Source organism: Marmota marmota, unplaced genomic scaffold (genome assembly GCF_001458135.2).
Source record: "Marmota marmota marmota unplaced genomic scaffold, marMar, whole genome shotgun sequence".
NCBI lineage: Eukaryota > Metazoa > Chordata > Mammalia > Rodentia > Sciuridae > Marmota > Marmota marmota.
This window is the reverse complement of record NW_025999928.1, coordinates 2,731,642-2,743,409: the sequence shown is the minus strand read 5'-3', so window position 1 is coordinate 2,743,409 and position 11,768 is coordinate 2,731,642. Positions and strand designations below refer to the sequence as shown.

Sequence of the window (11,768 nt, the reverse complement as noted above, 5' to 3'; positions counted from 1 at the left end):
TTTTTTTTTTTTTAATGGAGACTGAAAGGTCAAGTAATACCACAGCAGGCCCTTGTAGTTGAGCCTTTACTTGATGGTAAATGCTTTCTTTGATGTTTTCATTTAATTTTCACATTTAATTTTACCCTTACAGATAAGCCAAGAGGTTTGGAAATGAGTAATTGCCCCATGTCACCCAGTTAGAAATGTTGCCTGCTCAAGGCAGGGTCCTGGGTCTTTGTGTTCCTTGAGAGTACAGATTTTTTTCACTTTAAAATCATAATTCAAGTGGGTTTGAATGAGATCAGTTTTTTCTGTTTCTTATGGTATACATATGGTACTAATGTTTTTGTTTTTGTTATAATAAATGAAGAAGCTGTAAAATACTACGGGAATGCTAGAAATACAGCTTCAAGGCTTGCTAATGTTACAATTTTCTATCTTCCTTACATCTTAATTTTTTTTCATTGTTCCTTTTGGTTTTTATATTTAGAAGAAAGCTGATTGAGGGGGAAAAAAAAGAGATTGAATAGGAAAACATCATTCTTTCTCTTTCCCACTCTCTCTTTGTACAACTTGTATGCACCCTTCCTTAGATATACATTCTATATATGAAAAATGTATTCACATACAGTATGTGTTTTTAAAAATTTATCAACAGGGCAGTGCTCAGTAGTAGAGTGCTTGCTTAGCATGTGCAAGGCCCCAGGTTCCATCCCCAGGACTGCAAAAAAAAAAAAGCTGGGGTGGGGGGCATGGTTTTTTACATATCATTTTGCAACTTTTTTTCCTCCAAACATTTTTTGGGGAGGAAGGGGGAGCACTGGGGATTGAACCCAGGGCCTCTTGCATGTTAGACAAGTGCTGTACCACTGAGCTACACACCCAGCCCTGGATGAATAAGTATAAACATGAAACTGTATATAGTAAGCCCGCTGCATCTTCAGGTCCTGTGTCAGAGGATCAGAGGTTTCAATCAACTGCTGATCAGAAAATATTTGAAAAAAAGTATGTCCCATGAAATGTGTGACTACTCACAGGAGGGGAGAAGGGTAAAGATTATAAGTAGTTTCAAATGTGTTTTCATCAGACCTTGGTTTGATCAGGTCAGATATTGTTGCTGGAAGAGTTTTTTGTTTTGTTTTGATCTCTTTGGGTTTTTTTTTTTTTTTTTTTTGGATTTTGGAATTGTGGATAAGGGATTATACATCTAGATAAGAGTTTGTAAATACAGATGGATGTTTAAGGGTATTCATGGCAGTGTTGGTTGAAATCATGACAGCACCTCTGTAGGAGATTGGTTAATGGTCCTGATACACAATCGTGCTATATTTAACTCTTTAAAAAGAATGGAGCAAATGGTGTGATCTTGTTTGGACTAAAAATATATTGATGCTTTTATGTGCATCAAGTTACTTCTAGAGTGACATCTAGATCAGTGGCTGCATATTTAAAGCCCCTGGAGAAATAAAATAATAATACCTGGGCCTCAGCTTAACCTCATTGCATTAGGAATGCAGGGGTGAGGCCCCAGAACTGCTATCTTAAGGTACCCCAGGTGATTTTGATATCCTTGAGATTTGAGGACCGTTGGTCTAGAAGGATAAGACATTAGAAAATATTTTGAAGTGGGAAGTGGGAGATGTAATTTTTAACAGTACTATATAAAGTAATCCCCTTTCCCATTTGTATTACTAATATTTTTTAAACTATTATGAAGAGAAAAAAAGTAAAGAACTCTTGTATGATTCACATCAGCTATTATAGGCAAAGACATTTTTAGCAGGTCTGTACTCTTCTAGAAATTTGATATTTCTGAGCATTACTCTCTTTTACTATATACAGTGTTTGCTGATGTCAGTTGATAACTGAGTTAAGAATCCAAAATACCAGAAGTGGATGAAAATGGCCTGAGTGGGCACTGGGCTCAGGCATCAGTCTTTCATGGTCGTGCTGAGGCACTTTATTATGAATGATTCAGCTAGATTGCTTATCCTTCCCACCAGGCTCCCACCCTAGTAGCTAAGCTAATTAAGAAAGAAGTTGCCTTTTTCTTTTTTTCGATGGTTTAGCTGATATATTTGACTACATGGAAAATAATATTGATAGGTAAAAGTGATGATAGAGCCATAAGAAATAAGTAAGTTTTTATAAACAAGGCTTTCAATAAGGAAAAACAAAAAGGCTGTAAAAGAAATGATTTGTATTTATAGTATACTACTTGGCTCTTCTATGAACTATTTATTTTGTGTAATAATGGAAGTATTGACTTGATTTAGCTAAAAGTTGTTCTGTCATTGTGCTGGGAAGATGGGGACATGATATGAGAGAATTAAATACTTGGTCTGCCAAGATGAGAAGACAGTGACCAAAACAAAAGTCAGTTTATGTACAGAAACTTAAAATTTACTCAAAAGCATACTATTTAGAAATATGGAGCAGTACATCAAAAGAAACTCAAGACTTGACAGTGATGGCCTTTGGGTCATACAAATAGAATGGGCAAGTGTGTGGCAGAGGCCCATTGTCTCATAACCTTTTTTAAATTTTTTTTTTATTAGAGCTTTATAATTAGGCATAGTAGTGGGTTCATTTTGACAAAATCATATATATGAGGAATTTGATTTCAGTCCCCATTTGCCCCTTCCCTCCCCTTTTCCTCCCCTATTCTCTTTCCTTTACTGATCTTCCTCTCACTCATTTATCTATTTATCTTTGATTGGGACTTTCTATATAAAGGTGAAATTCTCTTTGGCACATTTGTATGTGCATGTAGCATGATTCTGTTAGAGTCATTCAATTGTTCTTCCCTGTCCCATCTTTCCTCCTTCCCTCTTATCCTCCTACTCCACTGGTTTTTTTTCCTGTATATTTATGATAGCTGATCCTCCACTCTCCCCACACCTTCTTCCCCTATTTTGCTCTAGTTTTTACATATGAGAGAAAACATTTGATCTTGACTTTCTGAGTCTGGCTTATTTTACTTATATTCTCCAGTTCCATCCATGTACCGGCAAATGCCATTTTTTCATTTAAGAAAATGCCTTTTGATGGTACTTTAGGACTGTCAGCTTACTGACAAGAGCTTTGTCTTGTAGCTTAGTCCCTGTTGGCCTCTTTCCCCCTCCTTCTTCCTCTTCTCCCTTTCCATCCTCCTCTGCCCCATCTTCCTTACCACATCTACCTCCTCCTTCCTCTTCCTGCCCCTTCTCCCTGTTTCTTTTCTTCTTTTTTCTCCTGTTTTCTTTCTCCTTTCTTTTTTGCTTCTTCTTTCCTCCTTCTTCTGTCCTTTCTGCCCCTTCTCCTCCTTACCCTTCCCTTTTTTTTTCTTCCCCCCTTCCTCCTATCCATCTTTCTTTTTCTCTTTCTCCTCCTTCCTGCTTCTCCTTTCTTTGGCATAGAAGGGCCTCTGTTCTCTGAGATCGTTTATTGCAGTGTGGCTACCTTCACTCTGATAAAGTTCTGTTTTATCTGGCTCAGTAAAATTGGCGAATAACAACTTTCCTTGTTCTTGCTGACCTCTGCTCACATCCAGCCAGATCTGGTTTGGGGTTGAAGTCCATGAACAAAATTGCTAAAGCTCCTCTGTTGTGTTTTTGTGCACCCTATTTTTGCTAATACTGCTATGTGGCACATCACACTGCATTTATATAAATGATACCTCTAACATCAGAGAAAGGATTGTTCAGAGGGCAAGGTGGTGTTTGGCATGGAGTGAATACCTTATTTCCACCTTAAATCCCGAAATAGATTGGTCTCTACAACCCAGATTACAGCCAGATTGCACACCTCCCATTTCTGTCCTATGTCATGAAGGAGACACTTCTGCAGGTCCTGTGTGAAAAGTGACACTGAGCATCACTTACATGGGGCAGCTCACAGTTCTCTCCAGCATAGGTTTCCTGCTTTGCTCCAGAAACACCTTAATAGGATGTTATTAGTATCTCTATCAAAGGGTTAAAAAAATACTTCTCTTATTAGGCATCAAATAAAATTCTCTGTGGTGAATCCTGAGGTATGTATTCTTTCCAAGGTGAGATGGGTGTACTTCATATATGCCATTTATAGAAATGATTGTGAAGACAGTTTCACATGTCAAGGAGCACATGCCAGTCTGTGCTTCCTGACAAGATGGTTTCCCTGAGGGTGGCAAGGATCAGTGTTACCCACTTTGGGGATTGTAATACTAGAACAGAGGTTTGTTTACCTGTTTTTACTCTTGGGTGTTTTCTTTGTTTTTGTTTTTTGCAGCTTCTTAACCCCGGTTTTGAGATGATGGGATTAGGAAACGGGCGACGCAGCATGAAGTCGCCGCCCCTTATTCTGGCTGCCCTGGTGGCCTGCATCATTGTCTTGGGCTTTAACTACTGGATTGCGAGCTCCCGCAGTGTGGACCTCCAGGTATTATGTCTGTTTATTTTTGTGGGTATGGATACAATTGAATATTTAACATTGTTGGGTGATGGTCCCAGGGGTTTGCTGTTAATTGTCACCCATGGTGCTCAGTGTACATTCCATGATAGGGGTTTTGGGCTCTACATCTGCTCCAGCCCAGCCCTGGAGCCGACTCTACTCCATTGCAGCTTTGGAAGGAGAGGACACCCTGTGATGGATTAGGATCACTGCCAAAGCCTCCCTCTGCTTTTCAATTGAGCATTTTGGTGGTTCTGGAAAGGCAGCCTGCTGAGGCTCACTGGCCACAGCCCATTTCCAGTCCTGGTGTCCACGTGGACATCAAAGAGTGATATTTGCAATATATTTGGATGATGAGTATAAGAAATGTGTTTTTAAAGGTGCCAATAGTAACTTTAGATTTCCTGTGTCTTATGGCCATTCATGGGTTAAGACAATGCAGAGCAAGGACAGAGACTCTGTCCTTAACTATACTTTAGTGAGGCTCCTCTGAGCCCTCTTCTTCACTGGGCCTTGATCCTGACCCCATCCTCACCCTCGTCTTTGATCTGCCCAGCCCTGTTTTAGCAAAGAATCTGCTAGGTCATCTCATCACCCTTATAGCTGATCAAATTTCTCATCCCCCATCCTTGATGTCCAAGTCTTTGACCTGCCTTTAGCAAGAATCTTATTAAACCAGTTTAGTAAGAATCCCCCTAACCTGTATGCTGCTTCTTAGTAATCATGCATCCTCTGACCCCTTCACTCTGTTCATTGGCTATACTCTCCAACCACTTTTGCTTTATTGAGAGTTGAACACAGTTTTTCTTTACACTATTATAAGTCACAATCTCTGTTGGAATAGTCATGAGTAAAGTTTTCCTGTTCGTTTTAATATGTGTCAGAATAATTTTTATTTTTACACAAATTGCCTTTTTTTGTGTTCAAGTCCTACAAAGTTGGGATTTTGCTTTCCACATTTCACAGGTGGGCAGAGTAGAACACACAGAGATTACAAGTAGAACAGGGATTCTGACCACTGGGTTCTTGGCCATGGAACTCCATCCCAGCTGAGCATTCTCTGTTTTGTCCTCTCAAGCTAGGATTGTCCTCTTTATCTGCCCAGGATTACAGTCCTTGTAATTGAGCTTCCATGGCAGCCCCTGTTCTCTGGGCAGATGAGACCTTGGTTTCTGAGGTTGGAGAATTGAATCTGTTTTCAGACATTTTCTTATATGCAGCTAACAGAGAGCACGTAACTCTCAATATTCATGCCACACCTTGTGCCAGGTAATGCACAGAACACTCTGGGTTTTTACTACATTTATATCTCATAAGCCCCTGTAAGGGGTGTAGTGATGGGTTTCCATTTTTCACTAGTAATGTGGAGGCTCAAAGAAGTGCATTCCTCTACTTAGAGCAGCATTTCTCCAGAAAGTCCTCTTAAAGCACATAGCCTTAGGCACATATTCTGTATGTAAGGTGGGGTGCAGGGTTGGCTCCAGTGAGGTCTTTGAGAAAGCTGAGACAGTTTCCCAGATGGTACGACCTCACCCTTTGGTTTCCTTGTAGTCACGAATCCTGGAGCTGGAAGGCAGGGTCCGCAGGGCAGCTGCAGAGAGAGGTGCTGTGGAGTTGAAAAAGAATGAGTTCCAGGGAGAGCTGGAGAAGCAACGAGAGCAGCTCGACAAGATCCAGTCTAGCCACAACTTTCAGCTGGAGAGCGTCAACAAGTTATACCAAGATGAGAAGGTATGGCCTGCCTCATTGCCCTCATATTTCTATTTCGAATGACAGTTTCTACCTTGGGTTAAGATTTATGTCATTATGTAGAGTGAACCTGTTGGTCAGGTTGGGCATCTCCTTCCCTTGGCCCTCCATTCCCCACTGAGCTCATCTTTGCAGTGGTGATGCAAGAAATGCAAAAGAATCAAGGTGGCATTGGGTTCTTCCTCTTACTGTCTTTTTTCTTATTTTCTACTCTGTGCCAGGGGCTTATATCTCACAGAGGAATAGTGTTTGAGTCTTCAAATATTTCACTGATATATTTAGATCTCTAAATACTAACAAAAAAAGTCGGGGCCAGGTGTGGCAGTGGCTTGGAAGGAAGATTAGAAGGCAGGCTGAAGCAGGAGGATTGCAAGTTCAAAGCCAGCCTCAGAAACTTATGAGGCCCTAAGAAGCTTAGTGAGACCCTGTCTCAAAAAAAAAAAAAAAAGGCTGGGATTGGGGTTGTGGCTCGGTGGTAGAGTGCTTGCCTAGCATGTGTGAGGCACTGGGTTCGATTCTCAGCACCACATATAAATAAATAAAATAAAGGTCCACTGACAACTAAAACATATTTTAAAATAAAAAAGGACTGGGAATGAGGCACAGTGGTTAAGCCCCCCTGGGTTCAATCCTCAGTACTTTTTTTAAAGAAAATAGTAGGGAACTCAGAGTGTTGGCTTTTAAGTTTAAAACAACAACAACAACAACAACTAGATTTTGCACAGATTAAAAAGGGGCTTCTAGCTAATTAAAATATCACTTTTTCTGAGGATTGCAAAATTGAACTTTCTTGTTATTAACTGGTATAATGGTATTAGTTACTACTGTCTTCTAAAGTACATCAAAGTCATGATTATTTGTTATCCAGAAGGCTTTGGCTCTTACTGATGCATATGTCTCTCCCTGGGGAATGGTTGATTTATTAGAAGGAGGTTGTACCTCAAGATCCATTATCTCAGATGTGGACTTGGTTTTAGTATAAACTAGTGCCCAACACTTCACTAGAAAATGAATCATTTCTAAGGAGGGCTTCAGACTTTTCTTTCCTAACTGATTTAAAATGCAAGAAGTACTTTCCTTCACTTGTAACATACTTTCACTGTTCACAAACTCATACATCTTCCAAGGGAATTGTTCTAGTTTCCATGTTATAATAAAGTGCCTCATTATTTTTCTTTGCTGGAAGATACTATTTGTGTTCCTGAAAACCTCTTTGAATATAATGGGACCTGGATTTTTCTCAGTGTATATGTAGACAGTTTCCCTAAAGATGGGTTTCTTGGAGGAAATAAGAGTTTATTATGTCAAACTCAAAAACTGTAAAAAGATTTTATTTGGGGGTCTTAGGCATTGCAGTTTGTGAGACACAGGTTCATATAGCTATAAGAGTAAAAGCCTCCTCATGGGATGAAATGAAGGGGGATATCAGCCAGGTGGAAAACCAGGTGACTTTCCCTTGCTTCTTTTTTTTTTTTTACTGTTTATTTTTCATTTTGACACAGGGTCTCGCCAAAATTGCTGAGAATCTAACTGNATTTTGACTTGTTTACAGACTCTAACATCTAACTAAGTTGCTCAGGCTGGCCTAGAACTTGGGATCTTCCTGTCCTAGTCTCCTTAGTTGGCTGGGATTATAGGTCAGCTTCTCTTTGGTTTTTTAAGCTTCACTTTTAAAAAGGGAAGGCATGTGTATAAAAACTGAGACTCCATTGGAAAGGGAAATTTTAGTTAACAACAAACAATCCTAAGATCAGTATTGAAAAGCCAGAGGCCACAGTCAACAGAGTAAAAATTTTCAGTTGAAGGAGCATCAAATAGCTGTTTGAAAAGAGAGTCTGTTTTCATTGAGAGTTTTAAACTTTCAGGACATGTAACATAAAGTTCTTTTTATTGTGGGAAGCAAGGATGGGTTCCTCATCACATCTTAGCCCCAGGAGGATTTTAGCTGTACTTTGGTGTGGTGGAGCTAGCTTCTGGGTCAGGAGACCAAGGTGGAATTTCCTTAGTCACATAATTTTAAGCAAGTCGCTTAATTTCTTTGGATCTGTTTTCTGAACTGTCAAGTGGAAATAATGACAGAATCTCCCATATAGGGTATCTGTGAGGATTCAGTAAGATATGACTTATAAACTGGGCTTGGTGGTGTAGACTTGGGGAGGCTAAGGCAAGAGGATGGCAAAATAAAATAAAAAGAGTTCGATGTAGCTTAGTGGTAAGATGGCCCTGAGTTCAAACCCCAGTCCAACAAAGGAAAAAAAGATAATACTTCTGAAGGGTTTAGGAAGGTGCTTGACATGGAATAAAAACTCAAAAACTCACAGCTAGTGTTATTATAGCTAATCCTACCAGCAGTGTTAGTTAGCAACACAAGAGTACTAGTAGTAGCAGAGCTAGCAGTAAACCACAGTGGCAATAGTGATAATGGTATGTTTTTTATGAATTTTATCTTAGCCCAGTCAAGCTGCTATAATGAAAAGCCACAGACTGGGTGGCTATAAACAGCAGACATTCACTTTTCACAGCTCTGGAGGCTGGGACGTCCAAGATCATGACAGTCACTAATTTTGTGTCTTAAAGGCCTGTCCATGGCACCTTGTTTTTGTGTCCTTGCAGGGATGGAGGAGTCAAGGCAGCTCTCTGAGGTTTGTTTTATAAGGACACTATCCCATTCACGAGGGTGGAGCCCTCAGGACGTTATTTCCTCCTAAAGTCCTACCTCCTAATGTAGTTCTTTATTAGAATTTTCAAGGGTCATCTAATGGTCTAACACAAGTTAAGTATCCACAATGCTTGGGACCAGAAGTGGTTTGGATTTTCAGATGTTTTTGGCTATAAAGATACTGGGATATATATATATATATATATATGTATGTATATATATATGTATGTATGTATATAAATATATACATACATATATATAGAAGGACTATAATTAAATTTTTAGCTATAAAGATATTGTTATATATATATATGTGTGTGTGTGTATATATATCCATATATATATATATATATATATGGATATTTGGGGGCTGGGACCCAAGTCAAAAAGTGAAATTTATTTGTGCTTCATATGCTCCTGATAGTCTTAGCTTAAAGAAAATTTTATGTATTATTTTTAGTGCACATGTGTTTTGACTTGTCACATGAGGTCAGGTGTATAGTTTTCCAATTGAGATACCAAGTGGATATGTAAAAAGATTCAGATTTTGGAGCATTTCAGACTTTGGATTTTCAGATTAAGGTTGCTCAACCTGTAGTGATTGCCAGCTATGGGAATAGATGGAGTGCCAGGACCTGTGAATGAGGTTGGTTGGCAAACCCCTCAGGACCTTAAGATTTCCCATCTCATCAGTGTTCCTCACCTTGGGCAGTTACTGTTACTGTCTTGGGGTGGGCGTTGTATCTCTCAAGTGAGGATCAGACAAAAGCTTTGAAAACCAAACATATCAGGGTAAACCTGGTGAATGCTTTTTATGATGAAATTATTGCATTGGGTCAGATTTATGTGATAGAATTTTCTGGGTTTATGGAAATGATCCTCATTTTGTGCTCTGCAGTACAGTAGCCAGTAGCTACATGAAGCTATTGAATACATAAAATGTGGCTAGTAGAATTGAGGAGCGAATTTAATTTTAACTAATTTAAACAGCCAAATATGACTCAGCTGCCTTGGCTGGCAGAGGTTTAGGGAATTGACAGGACTCTGTTAAGAAGCCCGATTTGCCAGGCTGGGGTTGTGGCTCAGCGGTAGAGCGCTTGCCTTGTACGTTCAAGATCCTGGGTTCGATCCTCAGCACCACATAAAAATAAATACATGAAATAAAGGTATTGTGTCCAACTACAAATTAAAAAAAATTAAAAAAAAGAAGAAGCCTGATTTAGGTTCGTTTATATGGTGCTGTGTTCCTTGAAGGAGCAGCACAGGGTGAAACTGGGTCTCAGTGGTTTCTTTGTGTGAGAAATAGAAAGTTTGTTGGTCCATTTTCATAATATAGTATTTGGCTTTCATTGGATCCAATTGTGACTATTTTAATTATAGTCCTTCCATTTGTACACCCCAATTTTGAAATTAGCTAATCACTTAGATTGTAAGCCCAAGCGCTTCTTATCAGAGCAAGGGGCAGTACTTTGTTAGGGATAAAAGCAGGCGGATTGTCTGCCCATGTGTGCTTGCTTGTGGGATTCCCTCCCGGGACACAGCCTTCTGCAGAAGAACTGTGACCCACTGCCAAGCACGTATTTGATTTCTTGTGGCACCTTGGTATTTCTAACATTTGATACTTTACCCATTTCCTCTATAAGGTTTAGAGGTAAAGGTTCAGATTAGGGATGCTGAACATGTGAAGTCTTTGCAGATATTCTCCACAGTCTGAGAAACTTATTTCATATAAAGAATACGCAGCCTACAGTGGTGGTTGAATTGGGATGAGGAAGATGAGATCACCCTCTGTTTGGATATTTGTGCTTCCCTAAAAGTCTGCAGCTTGCTAGTATTTCCACCACTGTCTCCACACAATCGGAATTGAACCCAGGGCTTCAAACATACTAGGCAGGTGCTGTACCGTTGAGCTATATCCCGTCCCTTTTCAAAAAAATGTTGAGAATGAGTCTCCTTAAGTTGTCAAGGTTTGCCTCAAATTTACAGTCCTCATAAGGAGCCTAAGCTTCTCAGGTCACTGCACCACAGACCTGCACCACTGTGTCTGACAACTTGCTGGTGTTTTGGTGCAGAATTATTGATTCAGCTTATCAAATTGGCACCTGCTCATGCCCCATCTTGCAGTTTGAATGTATTTGTTATGGAAAATACTTTAAAACAATCAACCCTAGCCCAGCTGTGCATTATAATCACCAATTGCAAGCTCATACCAAAAAATACCTCAGATCATAGTGTAGGTGCCAGAGCTCAAAGAATATATAATTTTAAAGATTGTGCACACACACACACACATTCATGCATACCTAATTTTTTCCCCCTAAGCTCCTAGATTGCTGTGATGCAGCTACCTGTCCAAAGATGGGTGATTGAGATCAAGTGTTTACAGTACTACATTTTTACATTTTAAAAATAAAATTACATTATTAATTTTTTCAACCATTCCTCAGTGAAATGATTTAAAAAGCAAAGGCCATTATCATTAAGAGATATAATTCATTTAAACATGATTTGTTAAAGCTGTTAAAGAGTAATTTGAGGTAATACTTGTTTTCCTAAGTTATTTCTTTCATCTTTATTGAAATCCTTGAATAGTCATAGAGGCTGTGCCATATTGGAAATGCCCCCACTCCAGGTTGCTTCCTTGCTCAGAATTGGAAAATAGATGGGTCTTAAGATTCTCAGTACTGAGACCAGCTGGCTTAAATACCCTTCAGATGTCTCCTGGAGCCAGGCATGCTGATTTACGCCTGTAATCCCAGCCACTCTGGAGACTGAGGCAGGAAGATTTCGAGTTCAGGGCCAGCTTGGGCAACTAAATGAGACCCTGTCTCAAAATAAATTATTTTAAAAAGGTTTAAGAATGTAGTTCAGAGTTAGACTGGTCCAGGATTCAATTTTCTGTACACCAAAGCGGGGGGGGGGGGGGGAATGGGGATACCTCAGGATGTTGGTGGGCAAGTAGCATCAT

The 11,768-nt window shown here is 39.6% G+C and overlaps 1 protein-coding gene and 1 non-coding gene across 4 annotated transcripts in view; one reads left to right on the top strand and one right to left on the bottom strand.

Annotated features, from left to right (window-relative positions):
- Golm1 (golgi membrane protein 1) overlaps positions 1-11,768 on the top strand; it is a 77,225-nt gene that overhangs the window by 11,208 nt on the left and 54,249 nt on the right. For all 3 annotated transcript variants that reach the window (XM_048800460.1, XM_048800459.1, XM_015506078.2), the window contains exons 2-3: positions 4,231-4,380; positions 5,944-6,123. In XM_048800460.1, the coding sequence (XP_048656417.1) occupies positions 4,252-4,380; positions 5,944-6,123 (309 nt within the window). In that variant the 5' untranslated portion in view covers positions 4,231-4,251. The remainder of the gene's footprint in view (positions 1-4,230; positions 4,381-5,943; positions 6,124-11,768) is intronic.
- Positions 795-866, bottom strand: Trnav-aac. The gene has a single exon. It is a non-coding gene; the product is annotated as a tRNA-Val (tRNA).